The sequence below is a fragment of the Mytilus californianus genome, unplaced genomic scaffold (genome assembly GCF_021869535.1).
Source record: "Mytilus californianus isolate M0D057914Y unplaced genomic scaffold, xbMytCali1.0.p SCAF_3, whole genome shotgun sequence".
NCBI lineage: Eukaryota > Metazoa > Mollusca > Bivalvia > Mytilida > Mytilidae > Mytilus > Mytilus californianus.
In genome coordinates this window covers 102,779,997-102,802,045 of record NW_026262679.1, presented here as the reverse complement: position 1 = coordinate 102,802,045, position 22,049 = coordinate 102,779,997, and the positions used below count along the sequence as shown (strand labels likewise).

At 32.4% G+C, this 22,049-nt stretch overlaps 2 protein-coding genes across 2 annotated transcripts; one reads left to right on the top strand and one right to left on the bottom strand.

The window, feature by feature from the left end:
- Positions 1-6,022: 6,022 nt before the first annotated feature.
- LOC127735616 (sulfotransferase 1C2-like) lies at positions 6,023-15,382 on the top strand. The gene is made up of 6 exons (XM_052245844.1): positions 6,023-6,125; positions 8,253-8,456; positions 9,601-9,918; positions 11,250-11,356; positions 12,995-13,172; positions 14,571-15,382. Exons 1-6 carry the CDS (start codon positions 6,089-6,091, stop codon positions 14,684-14,686), a joined length of 960 nt encoding a protein of 319 aa, XP_052101804.1. The 5' UTR covers positions 6,023-6,088; the 3' UTR covers positions 14,687-15,382.
- A 4,444-nt stretch (positions 15,383-19,826) lies between these two features.
- LOC127733703 (keratin-associated protein 19-2-like) lies at positions 19,827-20,255 on the bottom strand. The gene has a single exon (XM_052243017.1). It carries the CDS (start codon positions 20,253-20,255, stop codon positions 19,827-19,829), a length of 429 nt encoding a protein of 142 aa, XP_052098977.1.
- Between the last annotated feature and the right edge of the window lie 1,794 nt (positions 20,256-22,049).

The following is a 22,049-nucleotide window of genomic DNA, read 5'->3' as shown; positions in this document are numbered from 1 at the left end:
CAAACTTATTGATATTTGTTTAAATATCTTCGTGAAATCAAAAATATAATTTTATGAAAATAACAATTTTCAAATCTCATAGAGAAAATGTTTTTTCGAAAGTGACTTCAATAGATTTTTGTTACATTTTTCAAACCAACTACCTTTAAAAGTTGCAGAGCAATTTGCAAAATCTATTTTCATCTTAAAATGAAAAATGGTTGGCGTGAATATACACGGACGCATTATTTCATCAATATAACCTCAGGTATACATCAGTCGTTGAAGATTAAAAAATGACACATGACACAATAACTATTAAACAATGATATGTAAATACGAGAATTTTTGAAAATTTTCATTCGATTATGAACTTTGCACGTAATATTCAGTATCCGTTTTATTTTGTTTGGCTTACAACGGTTGTAATTCGAGCGCCACTGATAAGTCTTATGCAGATGAAACGCGCGTCTGACGTCCAACATTATATGACTGGTATCGTCGATGAGTTTTTATACCAGAGTGGTGATAACAAAACCAAGAGGTTATATTATTCTCAACGAAGAACAATATTGATATATAAACATGGTACAGATCAAGCTTTTGAAAAACGTTTAGGGAAACACTATCTACTTATTTCATAAAGACAAAACACTTTATGCTATTTACACTATTTTGTTGATTTGTCATTCTAGTATACCTGGGGAAAGTATGAGCTTTCATTACACATATCTAAATTATAAATTTTAATAACTACAATGTTTTATGTTTATTCATTTTTTTATGGATCTTGATATTGAAAAAAAATATCATATTGGAACAGAAGTGCTGAAGTATTCATTCAAATTATGTCATGAGATAAAGTTGTTACTTGTAAGGACTTGTACTTTCTATCCATAAAAAGAAATGTGGTATCTTATCTGAAGTACATAAATGAAACAAAGATAACACATGTATGATGTCAATAACAAAACCATATTGATACCAGTTGTAGAGAGACTTTATGCAATACCATTAAATTACACATTTCAAATGGGATATGTTGAAGGATGATTCACCGATCTTATCCTTAAGGTAATCAATTTGTAGAAACTCGTGTTTTGCCTTTGTTTGAACAGATAAATCAGTTTAGATTCCTAATAATGGCTATTTATTGTATGAGAAGTTATTCTAAATGTTCGATTCGGTGTTTAATTGTACATTTTCATACCACTTTATTTACAAAAATTACAATATGCACTTCTTTCCTTTATTTTAATCTATCGTTATAATCCCGTAAAAGCTTACGAATCTTTGATACCCGACAAGCATGATTTATCACGGAGAAGGCTTATTCATTCAAATGTGACATTCACAAAACTAACAGATTTTATGGTAAGCCAGGCATATTGGTAGTGTCATTGATTCTGGATGGACGCTAAATATTTAAACTTTTCAAAAGTATCACAGAATCAGACCAAAATTTAAATGCATAGGATTCAAATATTTTGATTTTCTAAATCCTTTTCACCATTTATCATTTAAACCTATTAGTTTAACTAACGTGTAGGAAAAGTTATTCATGAACTGTTTGACATTGAAAACTTTAAGCTAAAGATATGCTCTTTTTTAAGTAAGGAGTGGTCTCTTATTTCTTGCTTTGAAAAGTATAAAACCTAAAATTGAAATATAAATGTTATAATCATGTATGGAAGAATACTTTTTGACATCTTGCGGTCGCCTTAAAATGTTGACGAATGAGGTCATACGGAATGTAAACTCGAAGAGTGCATTAATTAATGTAAACAACATCCTGGTATATAGTAGGAATTTAACAAAGAACACCTCTGTCACAAAGTAGATTATTGACAGACTAATTTAAGCTTATCTGCATCTATAACCTTCCATAAATTATGTCAATTCAACTGTAAAAAAATATTAATTAAGGCATATCGTCACCAAAAAGGTATAGTTGTAGACAATGATACGGCAGCGCTCATTCAGCCACGTTCATCCTGTGCAATGCTCAAATTACTCTATTTTCTGTGATTATACATTTAATAGACACATTGATACAAAACTTATATAAAATTACTACACATTCCAGCTTGATCATCTTGTGTATCAATATACCGTTTTTGTGGACAGACTAGACGTCACCGCAACTTCGACCCTCATAGCTACCGTAATTTTGTTTTTTCCAGATCTTATATGACTACCACTCGGTCAATACAACTGCTAGTGGATATTTCGTTCACGATGATTTCACTATCTAGGTGATCCGAACATTTTGCTAAAATAAAGTATTATTGATTCGATCATTGTCTACAAATTAACTGTTTAAACACCGTCAACATCAATAGAATCAGTAAGATTTTTCTAACCCAAGCTTTTGTTAGGTACAACAGTAGATAATCTATGTTCGAATCTCTTAAATTTATTAAGAATATATATAAATCAAGGCAATATCAAAGAAAGAAAACCAGATGGAAGCGCTTGAACTCAGAACATAGCACGACCGGAAGCGTTGACAAGGAAAGCATTTCCTGATTTGCATGCTACACCAACCATGAGAATCGTCACACTCAGACAAAATGTCACAATATGAAGCAGGACGCTATTGATAAATTTACAGATCAGACGACTATTCTCGTATCTACAGATCTAAGACCACAAAAAACATGTCACTTGTGAAATGAGTTCCAGACAAATCGTACCCAATTCGTGATGTTTACCGTTAAACATAGGTAGTGCTGATTAGAGTCTTTCTTCCACATAATCTTGCTGGAACAGTTTTTGTGTCAGAAGCACAAACTAAATGACCTTATTGTTTTGTCTTTCAGAAGGTTTTGTATGACATAGGCTTCATATGAGTACAAAATGGATGTATTAGTTGTGGAAATCAGTACGGTTCATCAAAGTCAGATTTTTATGACCTAAGATAAGGAATTTGAATCTACGTTTCCCATTTTTCTAGAAAAAACTCTGTTTAAGGAGACGATTATGTCGATCTTTCAATTGAGCACAGGGGATTATTAAAAAAAGGTTTAGATATTACAGCAAAATTGTAAAGATTGTATTTGAAGATTTTGGGGTAGATATTTAGAATTTTTAAGAATCTACATCTAATTGACACCGTTGGTTGAATATACCTCATCACAATATTTCTGAAGCATTTTACGAACTTTAGAAAGATTTTTCATTGAACATGCTGAAGTCCCGGCTATATATCGTTCTTTATAAGGATTAATGTTAAAGTTTTAGTATCAAGTATAAAGATTGGAGATTTTCATCGTCCTTTTTGATGTTAATACCAAATTAAGGAGAGGAAGGTGTATTTTTCTAAAATCTCCTCTTTAATGAATGATGTAGGGATATATGTGGGATTCACAGGTTTGCTTTGAATTCCAATTTCTTTCGTTAGATAATCCAAAAATGTTTTTGCATATAAAAACTATAAAGTTTGGGGCTTTGTTGGCTGTAACAACAACTTATTTGTCGTGAAGAGAGTATAAAACATCCACAACCTCGGGTTTCTTTATAGGTCAAGAGCTCATTGTTTATCGTAGATTTTGAATGCGCTTCTGAATGCATTACCGAACAGTTGTGATCAATTCAATAAAGTGTTAACTTTCGGTTCATCTGGCGTGCGCTTCACTCATTTTCATCCTTGAAGTAATCAGGTATTGTTTTCTGCGCCGGCTTTTTGTGGTATTTATTGTTAATATTGATGTTTTCATCATCTTTGGAAGTGGTTGTCAAGTGAATGTCTGGATAGCCTATGCTTAGTAATGCCAGTAATGATTGCAACCAATAGTGAATTCTTAAAGGTGTATTAACAGCGAATAATAAACCACCAAAAGGCATGGTCTAAACTGCAAGTGGTGTATATGCTCGATGACCGTGACTCCTATTGCGTCGAACAGAGGTGTTAAATAATTTAAATTTGTTTATATAATTCTACACTTTGGACTAGAGAAAATAATTCAATAGAGTTTAGACTTTTGTACCGAAGCTTTTAGTTTTGAAACATAGTGCTTATATCTAATTATTCCTTTTGGTTTTTTTTCTGCCATCAGCAGATGCCACGCAGTTATTTCCTTCATTCCAATAAATAGATAAAAAAAACTGGTAGTATATCTCCGTATAATTATCTAAGTGAATATATTTGTGTTGACTCCGGTGTCATAGATTGTTGGAGTTTTCATGTATATCTATAAGAAGTTAAAAACATATTTAGTTATATAGATACAATGGATAAGCGTGGATTCTTGAAAAAGAAACCATGAGCCCGGAGGGCGAATGGTTTGTTTTTCATGAATCTACGCTTATCCATTGTATCTATAACTTAAACTATTGTGTTAATTTCTTTTCAAAATTAAAGCCTTTTCTTAATTAGAAGGTATTGTAAGTGAGTTTAAATAACCTTGTTATCGAGTCCAACGATGCATTGATAAATCTCAAATCACAATTAATTGGTTAACAAAATACAAATATAACACTTCTACCTTTAAAGATCTTTATATTACCAGGCATAATGAATATTATCTGTTTATACAAAATAAGACATATTCGAAATTATTTCTAATAAAATTGAAAATGGAAATGGGGAACGTGTCAAAGAGACAACAACCCGACCAAAAAGCATATATAAAGTATATATAATAAGTATGTTATCGAAATTTTTCTAGCACTCTAGGCACATCACGATTTTCTCGCATAGGAATTTGCGAACAAACTTTTGTAAAATTATGTAGTAAAACAGATGAAATCATACCATATTTATAAAACAAAAACTGACAAATAGAATGTAATCATTTTTGTTTCAAACATGTGAAGTAGCCAATAATAATTAAAAAAAAACCCGGTAAAACTCGCTATTATTACAAAAATATCCACTATAACATGCAAAATTAGAAAAAAAAACTGGATCACTTAAGAATTGGAACAAGAGAGAGAATACAGGGATTCGAACCTAAACCGACAAATCCATATCTAACTCATTGATTTTAACCATGCTAACCTCGCGGCTACCAACTCATACTATACGACTGCCTATTGTATCTGTATAAAGGTACAAGCCCTGTGTGTCCGATGAACCGATGTATATCAGATGTTCATTTAAATATATAAAATAGACATCAATAGTGTAACCCATTGGTAGCCGAGAGGTTTCGTCAATGTGTTGATGTCAGTCACACATAACAGATTTCAAGGAAGGGTTCGATCCTCAGTGAAGGCATATAAAAATTACAAAAAATAAAGGTAAGTTTTTAAATTAATTCCATTAGTGAACAGAAATCAGTAAATTAGCCAATTCAAACTTAATGAAATTAGGCACACAAAGGAAACAATTGAATATAATTTGGTGAGTCAATTTCAGCGGCAGATTTAGGAAGCGTTGATTCTAGAAAAAGAATCCACGGTAAATGAATAGGCTGACGTCACCACAATGGTTTAACTTGATATCTTCCTCTTTTTGCAGCATTACATGTGTTATACTTGGTTTCTGTTTTTTTGCAATACTTAATTTATTATATTTTTTTCTTTTACCCCGCAGCTGCCTTATTCAATGCACAGATGAGTGTGATCAATACTTATCATTGAATTCTGCACAAACCGCTGCAAGAGGCTGTCTTGAACTTGCAGTGAGGAGAGAATGTTTGCTCCATGTCGAGTTCTCAATGTAACCTTTAGATAAAGAACATTAATAATAGCTTTGTTCCTCTGCTATTGGTTTTTTAAATGCGTATAGCGGTTTTAGGGTATAAATCCTTCTTTTTCGTTAATCATATGTATTGATTTAATAAAAATAAAACAGGTACATTTGTTGCTAAAATAAAACAAGTACATTTGTTGCTTAAATATATTAATTAGGAGTATTTATTTTAGTTGTACCATGAATTTAACCATAGCAATATCGGACGAAAATTTCAATCATCTTATTAATAATCAAATTGATACGCTGTTATATAACACCTAACCAATATTGGTTAAATCATACTACTAACGAATAAATGTAATTAACACAGGCAACAGGTTATCTAAACATAGATAGGAGGCAAACATTAGTGACAGTATACGATTATTTGAGGTCAAAGGACAAGTAAACCTGAGCATTATATGTATCATGTCTAACAAAGGAGAGAGGAAATTATTTACTTATGGTAACTATATTTCATAAGTATACTGATTTAGTTTCTTTATGCTTTAAAATGTTAAGTGTGATAAGATTCTTCGCGTTTTTTTCATAACTTGAATTTGATATACTACGATAAATTATCTTTATTGATAAGTTATCTGAATGTAAAAAAATACTACTTTAAAAGAGGGGCAAAAGATACCAGAGGGACAGTCAAACTCATAGATCGAAAAAAGACTGACAACGGCATGGCTAAAAAATAAAAAGACAAACAGACAAATAATAGTAAACAAGACACAACATAGAAAACTAAAGACTAAGCAACACGAACCCCACCAAAAACTGGGGGTGATCAACTTTTAATAGTTGAACTGTAAGATTTCCTGTAATGTGTCTCATTTGTTTTCTTATAACTTTTTTTATGTTATTTCGTTTTCATTTCTATCCGAGGTCATATCGAATAGAAAACCAATTAATTGTATTTACATAAAAGTAATCGATCATCGTTTTGTTGTTATTTCCACTGATAAAATGTGTATTCTCGCTGTGTTGAAGACAAGTAGGTTGCCTTGGGCTGTTTTCTGCTTTTGGGTCGGGTTGTTGTCTCTTTGACACAGTCCCCATTTCCATTCTCAATTTCATTTAGAGGCAACAGGAGTTTATCAATGTTCGTATATGAAAAGTCAATTATTAATATACAAATCAATATATATATATATAAAAGGAATCAGATGAACTCTTAATGGAGCAGGATCAAGTGTGTTGGCTTGGCACACGAATTTAGATTCCGTCAAAATATCATGATTATGGAACAGGACACCTTCGGTTAATTTACAGTTCAGACGACTTTTCAAGTATCTTAATAGCTTTATTAACTTTATAAAATTTCCTACTTCAAAAAACCATACCATGCTTCATACCATCAAATTATACCATGGTATAGTAATGTGTACGATACCATCATACCATAGCATGGTATGGTTGTATACCCCCATACCATAACACATACCATACCACCGTACCATACTATGTTTTACAGTATGTTCTCAAGATATGATACTACGATAATGTGTCTCTCGTTGGTAGAAATACAGACACATTGTTGTGGTTAACCAATTCGAGGTGTTGACCGTAAAACCTGTGTAGTGTCGATTTCAGTCGTTATTTCATCAGTACCAGTTTTTGCATCTTCAACAAACAGTGTTAAGGATATCCGTACAACGTGATTATGCACGCGCGTAAGATATGAATTTAGACAGATACATACCAATACTCGGTATTGTACGGTTAAGATGTCAATGAACGTAATATATGTATAATGGTTATATTATCAAGTCAGGATTACTTAAATATTTTTTATATTCTTATGGATTTGGGTTTGGAAGTTTTACTGTATCTGTAGAAACATTATTACAAACGGGATATCACAACTTAAATTTTACGGTGATGTTGCTTGTACAGCCGGTAAATTTAGAAAAGATCCATGTTAAAATATTGATCCAGGAAATACATTTATTCTTTAAGGTTTTCAAGTTTAACACTTTAGTAAGATCTTTGAATATTGTCTTTTTATGGTATAAATATTGATTTTGTTTTTAATGATTTAAAACATTATTTTAAATATATATTGCTATACAGTTATGAACACTGATGGTGCTACATCCTTTCGATACTAATATTTTGGCGTTACAAAATTTATTGCTTTTCTCAGACTGTTGGTGACGTCTTTACACTTAATCAGTTGATTGTGTGCTGATAGATATTTTGGTCTTGGGAAACATGATTTATCTATGAGTTGTAAATTCTCTGTTGATAAATTATTAAAATTATTAAGAAACTGAGGTTCCAACTCCCTCAAGAAAAATTGTTCTCAGACGAATTTGTCTATAATATTTCGGTTTAGGTCTTTTTTGGCCAATAGCTCCTAGCGATTCATCATACACATCCCTGGCTCAAATGTTAAGACTTCAGCGTTCCTGATGAATGTATATCCAGAAATGTGCTTGGGAAGCACGACATTTTAAAGTGCTTATTTCATTTAAAACATGGAGCTTTTATTTTGGTAACTTACCAGATGGGGAATTATTGAACTGCATAATAATTCGAGAAAAATATATAAAACAACTGTTTAGAACTAAAATTAATTTTGAAGGACCAATTACAAAAAAAGATGAAGTTATTAACGTCGCCTTACCAGGAGGCAAAGAGTCCGAGTATCTCCTTACAGATGAATATGAGACAAGAATAATTGATAGAAAGGTTGGATTTTATCCTGATCCGAGGGTCTTAATTCCACAAACTCAAAACATGGACGTTTATGATGATGATATCTTTGTATGTGCATACCCCAAATGTGGTAAGTATGATTTTCTTTTGTAAATTTAAAGCTGTACATAGCTATGCATATTTCTGACAGTGAGACCATAAAGACAATGATGGATTGTCGTTTAATTCTTTATGCCATATCTGAAATTAAAGATTTTGCAAGAAAACATATCTTTATATATTTTTGTATGTAGGTGTAAAATATGTAATAACAAAAATACCAAACTCCAAGGTAAATTAAAAAAAGGCAAGTCGATAAAACTGACAAAACCAAACGCTTGACTATATCAACAAACGGAACGACTTGAAAACATCTTTTATTATACTTGTCTCCTTTTTGAGTTGGAAATCTTCTTCAATTAGTTGTTACAATTTTACGAATCTTTTAGAAATGAAGGGAGTTAATGGAATAAACATGAACGGTTCAATTGAACGGAAAAAATGATGAGAATTAAAAGAAAACTTCATCTGATCCTAAGTTCACGCTTTGCTTACAAGGATCTGACAACACTCCGTTCTACTTCTGTTCTAGTGATCATGACATCAGTTAGTTTTCATCCATTTCAAATGAATATTAAACCCCCCTCCTAATGAAGACGTAAACACATTTTCCCCTTCTCGTTTAAACCAAATTGAAATGCAAGTGGCACTTTACGATCATGACTAACGAATGTTTGTTGTAATTCATCGCCAGCCTTTAGATCAGAGTCAACAGTAATTTACCGATGTTTGATTTCTCGTAAATCCATTTTGAATATAATATAAAAATCAATATAAAAAAGACACACCCCATGCGAATTTCATGTATTTCAAATCGGAGCGAGATCGGTTGCGTCAAAAGGTTCTTCCGCTATGTATGCTTCATGAGCCTCAACATATAATAGGAATAACTGGTAAAAAAAATAGACAATCTAACTGCAGTTTTCATCAATTTGAAATGAATACTAAAACAGTCCTTCCCAAATAAAGACGTGTACAAAGTTTCCAGTTTAGACCAAATAACTGCACTTCGCAATTAACGATATAGAGCCCATGTATACAAATAATCCTTGTAAAAGCATTTTACTATGTGCATTCTTGAAAATAATCTTTTATAATATTGAAAGGCATGGAAAAGTTCATGAATTCCATAAACCACGGAACTTTTTGAAAACTTATAGCCTAAATATATGTAGGAACCCATTGGGTGTGGGAAATGTGCCAGATGTTGGTAAAAGGCGAGGCTGAATACCATCAAAAAGCTAAAGAATCTTGTATGATGGAATTTCATCTGCCGGAAGATTACAATGATCTACAGAGGCCAAGAATATTCAATACTCATTTTACACCAAGATGTTTACCAAAGAAAATCAGTGATACAAAGTGTAAAATTATCTTGATTCTTCGTAATCCTAAAGACATAATCACATCATTGTACCATCATATACTTGTGACGAAATCGATGGATCAGAATTTTGATTTTTCCCAATTTTTGCAGTACACTTTTGAAAATGGTAAGTATATAACCATTTGAAAGAACTGTGTTTAAAAAGCATTACATTATTACAGAGACATATTTTAACTATAGCTTGTGACAATAAGAGGGTAAAATCACAGGAATTTAAGTTGACACCAATCTCCATATCGTTTTCCGTAGAACCAATAACGTATCATTTGTGTCACTGTCTCACCAGAAAATTAAAATAAATGAAGTGATTAGATGAATTTTGCTTCAAAAGCAGATAGTTTGGATAAAACTGAAAATCTACAAAGTTTTCATAATATATTACACTCAATATGTACATTATTAGAGAAACGTTCACCTACCCAATTAATGCAAACCCCTGTAATTATTACTACTATATAAGTAAGGTGGTTAAATTATATATATAACTTGATTCTTTTGTCTGAATCACGCTAGACTGAAAGCGCACGAATTTTGAAATAATTACTAAAACTATGAATCCCTTTTGCAGTTTGACCATTTTGAGGTGGTACATAACAATACAGGGAGGTAACTCTGTAAAAATCAGCTCAACGTTTTAATCACGTTCTATTGTTAAGGAAATATCAAGCTTCTCAATGATCAAAATTAGTGTTTGTCAAACTGCTACTTATCCAATGAAATTTTTCCGATAAAGTGTGTGGTTCAAGTTTTTTGAAATTTTTATATTTTTGTCAAAGGGTCAAAGTAAATATTTTGTCAAAATTTTATGAAAATTAAACGAGCCAAATTAATTTTAGTCAAGGTTTTTGGTACTACCTTAATATCCTTTTTTTTCATGTTTTACTTAGTAAGTTGCTACTTATCGTCTAATGTTAAAAACTTATTGGTGTTTCGGTACAAGTTGAATCTACAATCTATAATATGGAAATAACATATTAGTCATGTGATTTAATATGGTTTTGTTTTTCTCGCTTAAGTACTTTGTTATTGGAATTTTTAGTCATTTCACTCGGTATAGTAACTTACTTAATAGTATTTCATTGAACATTTTCAATGATTGTCGAATTTTTATTTTCAATTGTTCGAGAAAAAATCGACTCACAACGTAAACTGTCTACAGGCATTCAGAAAGTGATGGCTTTAAATTGCGAGAAATCTCTTTATTAGTCTTAGCAACACTATAAATAATTCTCTTTCCTCGAATGTGATATCATAGAATTAGACTTAGTCTTTAGTTTTCTATGTTGTGTTTTGTAAACTGGTGTCTGCCTATTAGTCGGTTTTCGTTTTTTGCCATGATGTCGTCAGTTTGTTTTTGACTTATGAGTTTGAATATTCCTCTGGTATCTTCCGCTTCTCTTTCACTCTTCTGTTTTTGTTATATTTTTATATGAGCAGATCGTAGTGTTGGTTCAAATTGGTTCTTCTACAATAAGAGATGGTCAGAATTCGTGTCATCTACAGACCAGCCTGTGCTAATACTCAACTACGAAGATCTAAAAACGGTAAGTTGTTCAAGCTTTCATAGTTTAATCTTTTAAAAATCATAACATCAAATCTAAATATGTCAAAGCTATACAAACTTATTTATAACGTTGATTCTGATTGGACAACATCAATACTTATCTGCTATACAATCAGTAGTGTGTCTTGTCTTTTGCACAGGCAATTTTCTGTCATGAGAATTTCAAATTAATTTATCATAAACATAAAGTTAATATGAAACATTAAAAAGCCAACCTTCTCGCGTTTTAAAAAAAAATCGAAATATTTATTGGTCTCTGACAAATATGACCGCTTTTAATTAAACATATGAAACCTTCGGAGCTTCTTTCATGATTTTTTTTGCTTTCAATACCAAAGAAAGAGTTGTTGAATCTTAGTTGGCTTGCAAGTAATAGTGAAGAAATTTTAGTTTTATTTTCAAATAATATGCTGTCATTTTTAATTTACTTTTATCAAGTTTGTAACAAATGAAAACAGCACTTTATAAATTTCTAGAGTCCGAAGTGCTATTCTGGATTTACTTTCATCATGAACGATCAAAGCCGAATATAAGAAAGCCAAGGATGTATAAGAACCGCATCAGTTGTAAATATCTTATTGGTAGACTTGCTGACTGGGTTTTTCTATAATCAGGTTTACTCTTTCAATATATTGTCTGAATAGTTTAATCTTACAACATATTGTCTGAATAGTTTATGTATTTCCTATTATGATTTCCTTGATAGAGGGTTGCTGCTAAAAAGGAAGCTATTAAACCAAGAGTTTCAAGTGGTGAAGTTGAAATCATCCCTTCGTAAGTTTTACGGACGCCATCACGAGTTGGTTGACCGTTATGGAATATCCGTTTCACAGATGATAGCGGATATGTTCCTAATGTCGTAACTACAATCCCGTCCTCTTTTCCCGAATGTGACCTACCGAATTAAACTTATTACCGGGTTTGTACTAAAATGGGCAACACGACGGGTGACACATGTGGAGCAGGATTTGCTTACCCTTCCAGAGCACATGAGATCACCCCCCCCCCCCCAGTTTTTGTTCATGAAGCTAATTAAACGACTTTTCCTATACATTGAATAAAAGGATATGATTGGTATATGTCAATGAGACAGCAACCTTAAGACACACAATCAAAAGACATCTTGACATCAACATCAAGTCTAAAAATAAGATTAGATTTAACAAAGACTATCAAAGAACTGCTTTAAGCATCGAATTCTGTAGTGAGTAGAAAACACTAAGATAAGGCAACCACTGACAAGGTTTCTAACTAGTGAAGGGCACATTCACATGTGGTTTGGTTAAATGTTTCTAACTAGTGATAGGCACATTCACATGTGGTTTGGTTAAATGTTTCTAACTAGTGATAGGCACATTCATATGTGGTTTGGTTAAAGGTTTCTAACTACTGACTGGCTCATACACATGTGGTTGGTTAAATTTGTTTTATATTTTATATTATAGTTCGTCGTCGTGTATTTTTTTCTTGGGTGAGTTATTTATCAGCCATAAAAACTCATCAAAGATAAAAGGCTGTAACAGTTGGTGCCTATTGTTTTAGTTTAAAATTCTTACCTTTTGTATAAATTATAAAATGTATAAGAAAAATTAGATATATTGTATTATGGCATTTTCAGAACATTATTGAATGTTTATCAGAGATTGGACAGTTTATTGGTTATCCAAGGGATATAGAGTTACTACAAGAAATAGAGGACAAATGTACCGTAAGCAAAATGCGGGAAATAGAAAAAAGACGAGATAGTGGAACAGAGGTATCGACTGGTGAAAGGATTTCTAATTTATATAGAAAAGGTAAATTTAATATTATTATGGTATGTACAAATAAATCAATGACACGAGGTCCTTGAGTAATCAGTTTGAAGACTTCTGACTCTAGGTACTATGATTTTGTGTGCCAACCTTGCAACCTCCTGTTTTTTTTTATTTGTAAGATTTATACAGTTCTGATAACATATAAAAAATTGAATGAACTTTGTGTTTTTTAAAATTAAAATTGTTTAGAACAAAGAGTGACCGTCATACGAACTGAAAGCTGAATGCCAAAAAGCCTTTTCGACTTTTTGGTTTATTGCTGTTGAACTTCAGTAATTTCGATTTTCAATTTCAGGTTTGAACAACCCTAACGAAAACTAAAATTTTCAACAGTTTCATATGTTGGATCAAATTAACATTAATTATTTTGTAGTTAACCAACCTCTTTCCTTTGCCTTGAATATATTTGAGGTTACCTGTAATGGCCCCTAAACGCAAACAGTAGAAGGCCAATATAGCTGATCGAGAATCTATACCACGGTCAATACGGATAGTTCATAGGAACTTTATTTAACGATTCTTATTCTTCAAGTAAACTTAGAAATTACCGTAATGCAGGTAGTCATATATTTATTTAGATGCAAATTACATTTATATAAGTCAATGCAAACTAAACAAAACCAAAAAAACACGCGTACAACAGAAATAAAGCAATGAACATACATTAATTAGGCCGTTAGTTTTCTCGTTTGAATTGTTTTACATTTGTGATTTCTGGGCCTTTTATAGCTGACTATGCGGTATTGGCTTTGCTCATTGCTGAAGGCCGTACGGTGACCTATAGCTGTTAATTTCTGTGTCATTTGGTCTCTTGTGGAGAGTTGTCTCATTGGCAATCATACCACATCTTCTTTTTTATATATACAAACTTATAAAGTATATGTGTTTTAAAAAAGAATAAACTTTGACTGATAAAAAGGAAATCATATTAACTTTATCGCTATTCGTATGCCAACTTATAGTACCAACTGTCGTGTTGGTCAGTCTTTGGCTTTCTATGTTCTGTTTTGCGAACTTGCTTGTATTTTCGTCGTCCTGATTTTAAGGATGGTTATTTTGTTGTTTTTCAACGATAGATTAGGCAACACAATTTCAAGATCAAGTTTTCATTGATTTATCTATGAGAAGCAATCTTTGAAACCATATTGATGTAGAACATAAGAAGTCCTATGATTTCTTACTAAATTCTGAATGGAAATCTTACTTTGAAATGAAAAACTTTCTATCTAAATTGGTTTTTTTCAAATATTTTGGCCTTGAGCATCACTGAAGACACATTAATTGTCGAAATGTGCACCTGAGCAGTAATTGGTACCGTTAATGTTATTGTATACACAATCTGCCTGTTAAGAATTGCAAGTTGTACTTTTCTTTCAGGGGTAATCGGAGACTGGAAAAACCACTTTACAGTTGCTGATAATGAAAGGTTTGATGCTTTTCTGAAGGAAAACATGGAGGAAAAACACTCTTTGTACACTTTTAAACAAAATTAAACGTTTACTTATTACTTATACATGTTATTACCATATATCATTAGCGTGTCTTTTTTATCGAACAAAGTTTGAAAAAATTGTCGTAACCGATAAGAAGCCGTGGTAAAAAGTCAGATTTCGGGAGTCAATGTGAGGAAAATACTATACAAAAGTTTCTTAAGTAAATAATAGGTTTTCGTAAGAATAAATGGGTTCTCTTGAATTTAATTGGTTAAATATTCATCAACGATTTCATTGCCAAGACAGCATAAAAATCATGGCAGTATGAAGCCTGGTATTTTGACTCACATGGATAGTTTAATGTTTTATATTATTTATCATTGCTTCATATCATTATTAGAATAATTTAAACTTCGAGTTGAAATCATAAGTTTCCTTTGAGTTACAATATTGGATTTGTTATACATATTGTAGATAACAAAACTCAACGCGAATAATTACTTTACCTTAATCAGGGCCTAATCTAGGATTTTGAAGAGGGAGAAGTGACTTCTCCTTCCATGAGAGAGAAGGGAGAAGTGGTCAACTTCTTGGAGAAGTGAGATTCCATTACCGTTTCGGTTGCATCGTGTTTTCAAGCTTATCACTAAGGAAATTGTTTTATATTCAATAAAAGATGTACTTGCAGTTTTTTCATATGTTATTGTACACAATGTATATATAGAAAGTTCTTAATAAAAAGGTTTAGACAATATATAGTTGTTATTTATTTATTGATACCATATTGTGTTCTAAATAAAATTTGTTGATTGGGACATGAGGGAGTAGCCTAGTAATATTATCATGATTATGATGCATTAAATTCATGTGCATCTGCCTCAATTTATTTTTAAAACTCCAGAAAAATATGATGAATTTCACATGACTGGGAATTTAATTTATATCACCACTTGTCATTGTTTTGTAAAACATTATTGAATGTCCAGGACATTTATGTTAGTTGTAGTAAATTGAGATTATCGTTAAAGATTGTAGGTCTATAAATGAAAATATCTTTCAATTTCAAGTTAATTATCCGATAAAGAGCTAATTTCTATCATTTTTTAGAAATGTCATCCATATCAACAAAGTGGTCATGAGAAAAAATCCACTGCTGATCACAATCTGGTCGAGCGTCGTACGTTTGCAATCACATTATCCATCAGCTGTCTTTCTACCTATTATATTTCAGTTTTTATTCAATGAATATAATAAATCTACCGTTAATTCCCACCCTTTACCTTTACCTACCAATTAGTAAAATTGATCGACTTGTGTAGGTAATAAAAATAAAACAAATCAGCTGAGTGATTACGCAACATCCTCAGATGAAAATCATCGTAAAACGATAACTTAAACAGACGGTCAGTTTTCCGTTTGAACAGTTTTGAAAGTTATATCCGAGGATGTTCAAAGTCGCCGTTGTATTTATTTAATTTGATCGTTTACAGTATTAGTCCTGGGTCGTTTTGAAAATATCGACTTTCCTTGTCAGCCGCCATTTTGTTTTACCTGTGAGACTTGTCAATCACAAGTTGTCTCCCTTTTACCGATTTTGATAGCGATTTGACTTCGCTATGAAGTCAGTCGGCCGGCGAGATTTAGCGATTTTCAAAATTCTTTGGCGACTTAAATCGTCATTTCGCCGGCAAGATTATGGCCTGCTTAATGGAGCGATCATTATGAGCGGAATATAACAACTTATGAATTTTGGTAAACCTAAATTATCCAATAAAGGTCCATGCATGTGTGTGTGTGTGAGTGTGAGATTAGTTTCACTTAAAAATGATTGCAATCACACGGTATTATTAGGTCTTTATTAGTTGTTATTGTTCTTGTTTTTAAGTGAAACCGGGGAGTGGTATAAATAAATCATTAAACGGAAATACCTGCAACCAGGACGACAATATATAAAGAACACATAGCTGAGAGGTTGATAGAGCAGGTTGTTACCCCGAGAAAACATTGTCAACTGAGGCGAAGCCAAGGTTGATAATGTCTTTTAGAGGGGTAACAATCTGCTCTATCACAGTGTCAGATATGTGTTATTTTATTCAATATACTGAATGTTCTGTTATTACTGTCTATCAAATGTGGCATTTTGACATGAAGTATAATGACATAAACTAAACAATGCCTTTACATGCCCCCTCAAAAATTTGATATTAAGATCTATGTCTTTTGATAAAAGTTGTAAGTCCAGGAAGTTTTATGTAAACATCTATCGTTTGTTAGATATTGTGGCAAAGTTTATGTTAATAGTGGCATTTGTTATTTCTGGGTGTTAAAAATTTGGAAGTCTAGGATAAGCAACGTTCATTGAAATCAGTTTGTCTGTTGACATTAATGAATTTTACTCTGTATACTACATTACCAAATAATCAAAAATAGATTTTCATTTATGTAAAATAGTATTCCGATAAATCTGTGTGTAACTCTATCTGTTGTAATAATAAAAACTCCTTTTTTGACACGCAGAGATTTTGGCAAAGTTTATGTTGATAGTGGTATTTGTTATTTCTGGGTGTTAAAAAATTTGGAAGTATAAGATAAGCAACGTTCGTAGGTTCTTGAATAATTAGCAGGTATCTGTTAGATTTTTGGTTGATAATATTCTTGTCCGTATTAAAAAATCATGTATACTTTCTAATGGTTATTGGATTAACTCTGCCTCTTATGTTGAAATTCTTTATAATTTGCACTGGACAATATCGTGTTTTTCTGAATTTAAAAAGGGGTGACTATCCAATTCACATCCATTACATTCAAACAAGTGAATTACTCTATAGCATCTACTCCTAAGTACACCACATTTACTAGAATAAAGGACGGAAAATTTTCATATATCAGCAGGTTAAGTACTTTAAGCTTAAATTCATAAACTGTGAGCTTTTTTTTTTATCTTAACGCGTGATCGGGATGATTTAGGGCTTACATATTTTGAAGACAAATGTCTGTAGTTTAAGACTGTAAATTCAGCCCCAAATGCATGTCTTTTGAGTGATTGTATCGTTTGCTTGTTGTCTGATAATCGTATAACCCACAAATATTATTATTAAAATTCCATATGATTAGATGTCAACTTATTAAAGATGGACATTAATTGTGAATCGATGTCCGTCTTTTAGCATGTAGAACGAAAATGTGAACATAGAAACTTTAGGTAGAGTGTTTATGATTACAAATTATATTTATTTGAATAATACATAAACAGGGATAATAGGTATCGGCAAAAAAAAATATGACACATATACGACATCAACAATCAACACTGACTCAGGACCCGAGGTTTGGAGTTTTAAGTAGTGCTTTTTTCTAGTATTTTTATTGTACAAACTAATTGGTCAATACTCTCGTTGGCCTTGGTGATCTTGCTTCAACATCGTCTCAGGCCAGATGAGATGTTTTACAAACAACGAAACAGTGACAATGCCTTACTTTTCTACGCTTGATACACTTCTATGAAAAAAAGCCGATGTGATCAATCAACGAACGTATAAAACCCATTGTTTGAGTTTCACCGTATCTCTCAAAGTTTCAACTGATCCTGTATATATTTTAGTTATATCTGTCGTTGCTATTTCATTTGAGTATACCCAACATTTCCTTTAATATCCAATATATATGTAACACTCCCAAACATGTCCATCGCCCCAAACGTGTCCGATACCCTCAAACGTGTCTATTTCGCCCAAACGTGTCCTTAAAATATTCCAAATCGCCCAAAAGTGTCCAATTTCACATCCCCCAAACGTGTCCGATAATTGTTTTTCACCAAGACGTGTCCACTTTAAAACACTATATATATATAGAACGTCTCAAACCTTTTAGCGATAATATGTCCTCAGTAGCGTCAATAACGTTTACGGCAATTCAGTGATGAAGGGACACGACTGAAGACGTCGGGTTTTAGTTGCAGGATTCTAAAAAAAAAATCAAAGCCGCCATCCAAGGACACCTGGAGGAAAGGTGCAGTGATGCGTATAGACAAATGTCCAAGACATAGTACACTATCCACAGTGAAAGATGAAATAATTGACTTTCAAATAAACAGACACCAGATAAGAAAATAAACATTGTTTTTCACTTGCAGTGTTTTTTTTTTTATTAATATGATAATTATTGTTTTAGATTTTAAATGGAGGTACTTCACACTTAAGAAATCAAAAACATTTTCCCAGTGCTGGTTGTTAATATTTAGCATGATTGCAATTTAATTTGCAACACATAAATTAACTCTTGAATATTGTTTGCTTAATGTCCTGTGGCAAATATGTCATGTATATTTAGAGCGAACATAAAAATAGCAATTAATTAGTTTTGCATAGTTAAATTCATCGTTTACTAAGTTAATTCTTTGTACTAATATACTCCAGTGATGCCTAACTATCTTAATAATATACGAGGGTATCGCACGGCCTGCTTCCTACAGAAGTGGTTTCTGGGCTTTTAAAGAGTAATTGTCCCATTTTTACAACAACAAAACAAAATTCAGGTTCCTGTTACAATATCGATTGAATTTGTATTTACGAATCACTATTTAATAAGGATGGACACGTCTGAGTGTTTTTAAAATATGGACACGAGTGAACGTTCATAAAAGGGAGACGTTCTGGCCTCATATGAACACGTTTTGGGATTGGACACGTTATGGCGTTTTGGCGGTTTTTTTTTGTAAATGGACACGTTTGAGCGTACATAAAGAGGACACGCTTTGGCGACCTTCTACAACTAGACATGTTTTGCATTTCAGTGACATCATATGGACACGTTTAGGGGAATCAGATACGTTTGGGGGGTGGACACGTTTCTGAGTGTTACATATATACTTGATTTCATTTAGATAAAATAGTTTCAAATCAGTGGCAAACATTTTCTGAATACAAAACTCTAATCGATCTAATAAATTGCCAGCATGAATCAATTTTCTTCTCGCTTTGGTCTTTCAGTTCATTGTCTAATTATATGCAGATAAAATTTAATCATATTTTAAAATGTTTAACATAGCAAAATACAACTTGTACATTATCTTTTATGTAATAGTTAACACTAAACCATTATGCCGGCTAATTCTTTATTGCATTATAATATCTACAGAAATATATATTTGGATTACAATGTAATTTCATGTCCGTTTTGTTATTTCGAGAAAAATAAGATATCAGTATTTCTTGTCATAAGCATAGCCGATACCACGTCCTCCGCCATATCCACCATATCCACCATATCCACCATATCCTCCGTCATATCCACCATATCCCCCATATCCGCCATATCCTCCGCCATATCCTCCGCCATATCCGCCATATCCTTTTCCATATCCACCATATCCTCCGCCATATCCTCCGCCATATCCGCCATATCCTCCGCCATATCCTTTGCCATATGCATATCCTCCGCCATATCCACCATAATCCGAGCTTAATCCATAACCGCCATAACCGCCATAGCCGCCATAACCACCATAACCACCGTATCCACCATATCCACCATCATCGCCCCCATATCCATATCCACAGCCCTTACCATGACAATGTGCATTTATGCACACGGCTGACAATAGTACAACGAGAGCAATGGCGAGCTTCATTTTTAGCTAAAATTTTATAAGAATGTCAATTGAAACAAGTGAAATATACACATCAGTAAATTATTATCTTTTCTGAGGACTTAAACACTATCATTTAAGAAACGTGTAGTGTATATTAAATCAATTATTGGTTTATTTGTCAATACACATGCGTTTCATTCTACTGCCAATTGAGGATCCGGTTAGCATGCACTTCGAAGGGAGTGTTTATTCATAATTTACTCAATACGTTAAAATTTGACTATAAATTAGCTGTTCATAACTTGGCAAATCAGTTAAGGCCTATGCATGTCCCCTGTATTTATATCACAAAACTATAATAATGAGATTTGATATGAATGTCAATGAGACAGCTATCCACCAGAGTTCAAATGACAGAGATACAAGCAATTATAGGTCACCGTATGGCCTTCAACAATGAGAAAAACCCATACCGTACAGTTAGCTATAAAAAGGGTCCGACATGAAAAAACGTTAAACAATTTCTACGAAAAAACAAATGGCCTAATTTATAATAATACAATTTACGAAAAAAATATTTGACAAACATAAACCAACATCAACCACTGAATAACAGGCTCCAGACTTAGGACAGACATAAAAAATGTGGCGGGTTAAAAAAGTTTGTGATCGCTCAAACCCTTCCCTATCCAGGGACAGTAGTGATACAGCACAACATAAGAACAAACTAAAAAAATCATTTGAAAATGGCTTAACTCAATAAATCGGTACGCAGCAAAAAAAAAAAAAAAAAAACACCATAAAAACAATCGATACAAAGCACCGATATAAGAGCATTCTCAGTTACTGAAAGCTGGTCTAAAGCCAATTACAAGTGAGTGGTTCAGCTAGCTATAAAACCAGGTTTAATCAATCATTTTCTACATAGGGAAATGTCTGTACCAAGTCAGGAATATGACAGTTGTTTTCCAATCGTTTGATATGTTTGAGCTTTTGATTTTGCCATTTGATAAGGGACTTTCCGTTTTGAATTTTCCCTTGGAGTTTTTTTTAATCTACTTTTTACAACTAACATATAATGTTTTCCCAGACTGAAAGATCCATTTCCAAAAAGTCTTTCAATCAGGATAGTATCACAACCCAAAGTATTACATTAAGCTTCTAACAATATTAAGACGTATTTCTAAACAAATCATCAAATTATAAATTTCTGAAGATAGCCTATACAGCAATGTTGACTGATTTTTCAATTTTTGAGTATATATCCCCATTGTCTTTCGACTACAAGTTAGTTCATTCTGAAAAGCAATATCCTTTAATGCAAAGTTTGGCAAAATGAGCTTTATGACTAGTTTCGTTGTCTGTTTCTTTAATATTTAAGAGTGTCTTTTTAAAATTCCATATGAAGATAAGGTATTTTAAAATTAAGATTTGAAAAATAATATGGAAAACGTCAAAACGTCTTTCGTCTTTATATTGATCCGGAGACAATGTTTAAAGTCGTTTACAAACGGTTGAATTTCATAAAGAAATATACATTAAACAATATTGAAGACAGTTACAAATTGCAAATTCATTAGTTTTTCGTATCTACAAAAGGGGTTACACCACAATAGGAAATGAAAATTGGACTGCCATTGCTGACGAATGGCTTAAAACCGACATGCGAACTCCCCCCCCACCCCCTTCCACCCCGAAGAGTTTATGCTTGTGGATTTTTAATCATAGATGAAAGTCATTACTGTGTCACCATAACGTTTTAGTAGATATTTATTTACAATTTCAATCTTTATTAAAACTCATGCGGTTTGATTTTCTTACATCAAATCCATG

What these genes read in the sequence shown, in the direction of transcription:
- LOC127733703 (XM_052243017.1), bottom strand. Translation starts at nt 20,255, where the DNA reads ATGAAGCTCGCCATTGCTCTCGTTGTACTATTGTCAGCCGTGTGCATA.
- LOC127735616 (XM_052245844.1), top strand. Translation starts at nt 6,089, where the DNA reads ATGTCTAACAAAGGAGAGAGGAAATTATTTACTTATG. An exon ending in ATGTGCATACCCCAAATGTG is followed by an intron (nt 8,457 to 9,600) that starts GTAAGTATGATT and finishes AAATATATGTAG; the next exon opens with GAACCCATTGGGTGTGGGAA. An exon ending in ACTACGAAGATCTAAAAACG is followed by an intron (nt 11,357 to 12,994) that starts GTAAGTTGTTCA and finishes TGGCATTTTCAG; the next exon opens with AACATTATTGAATGTTTATC.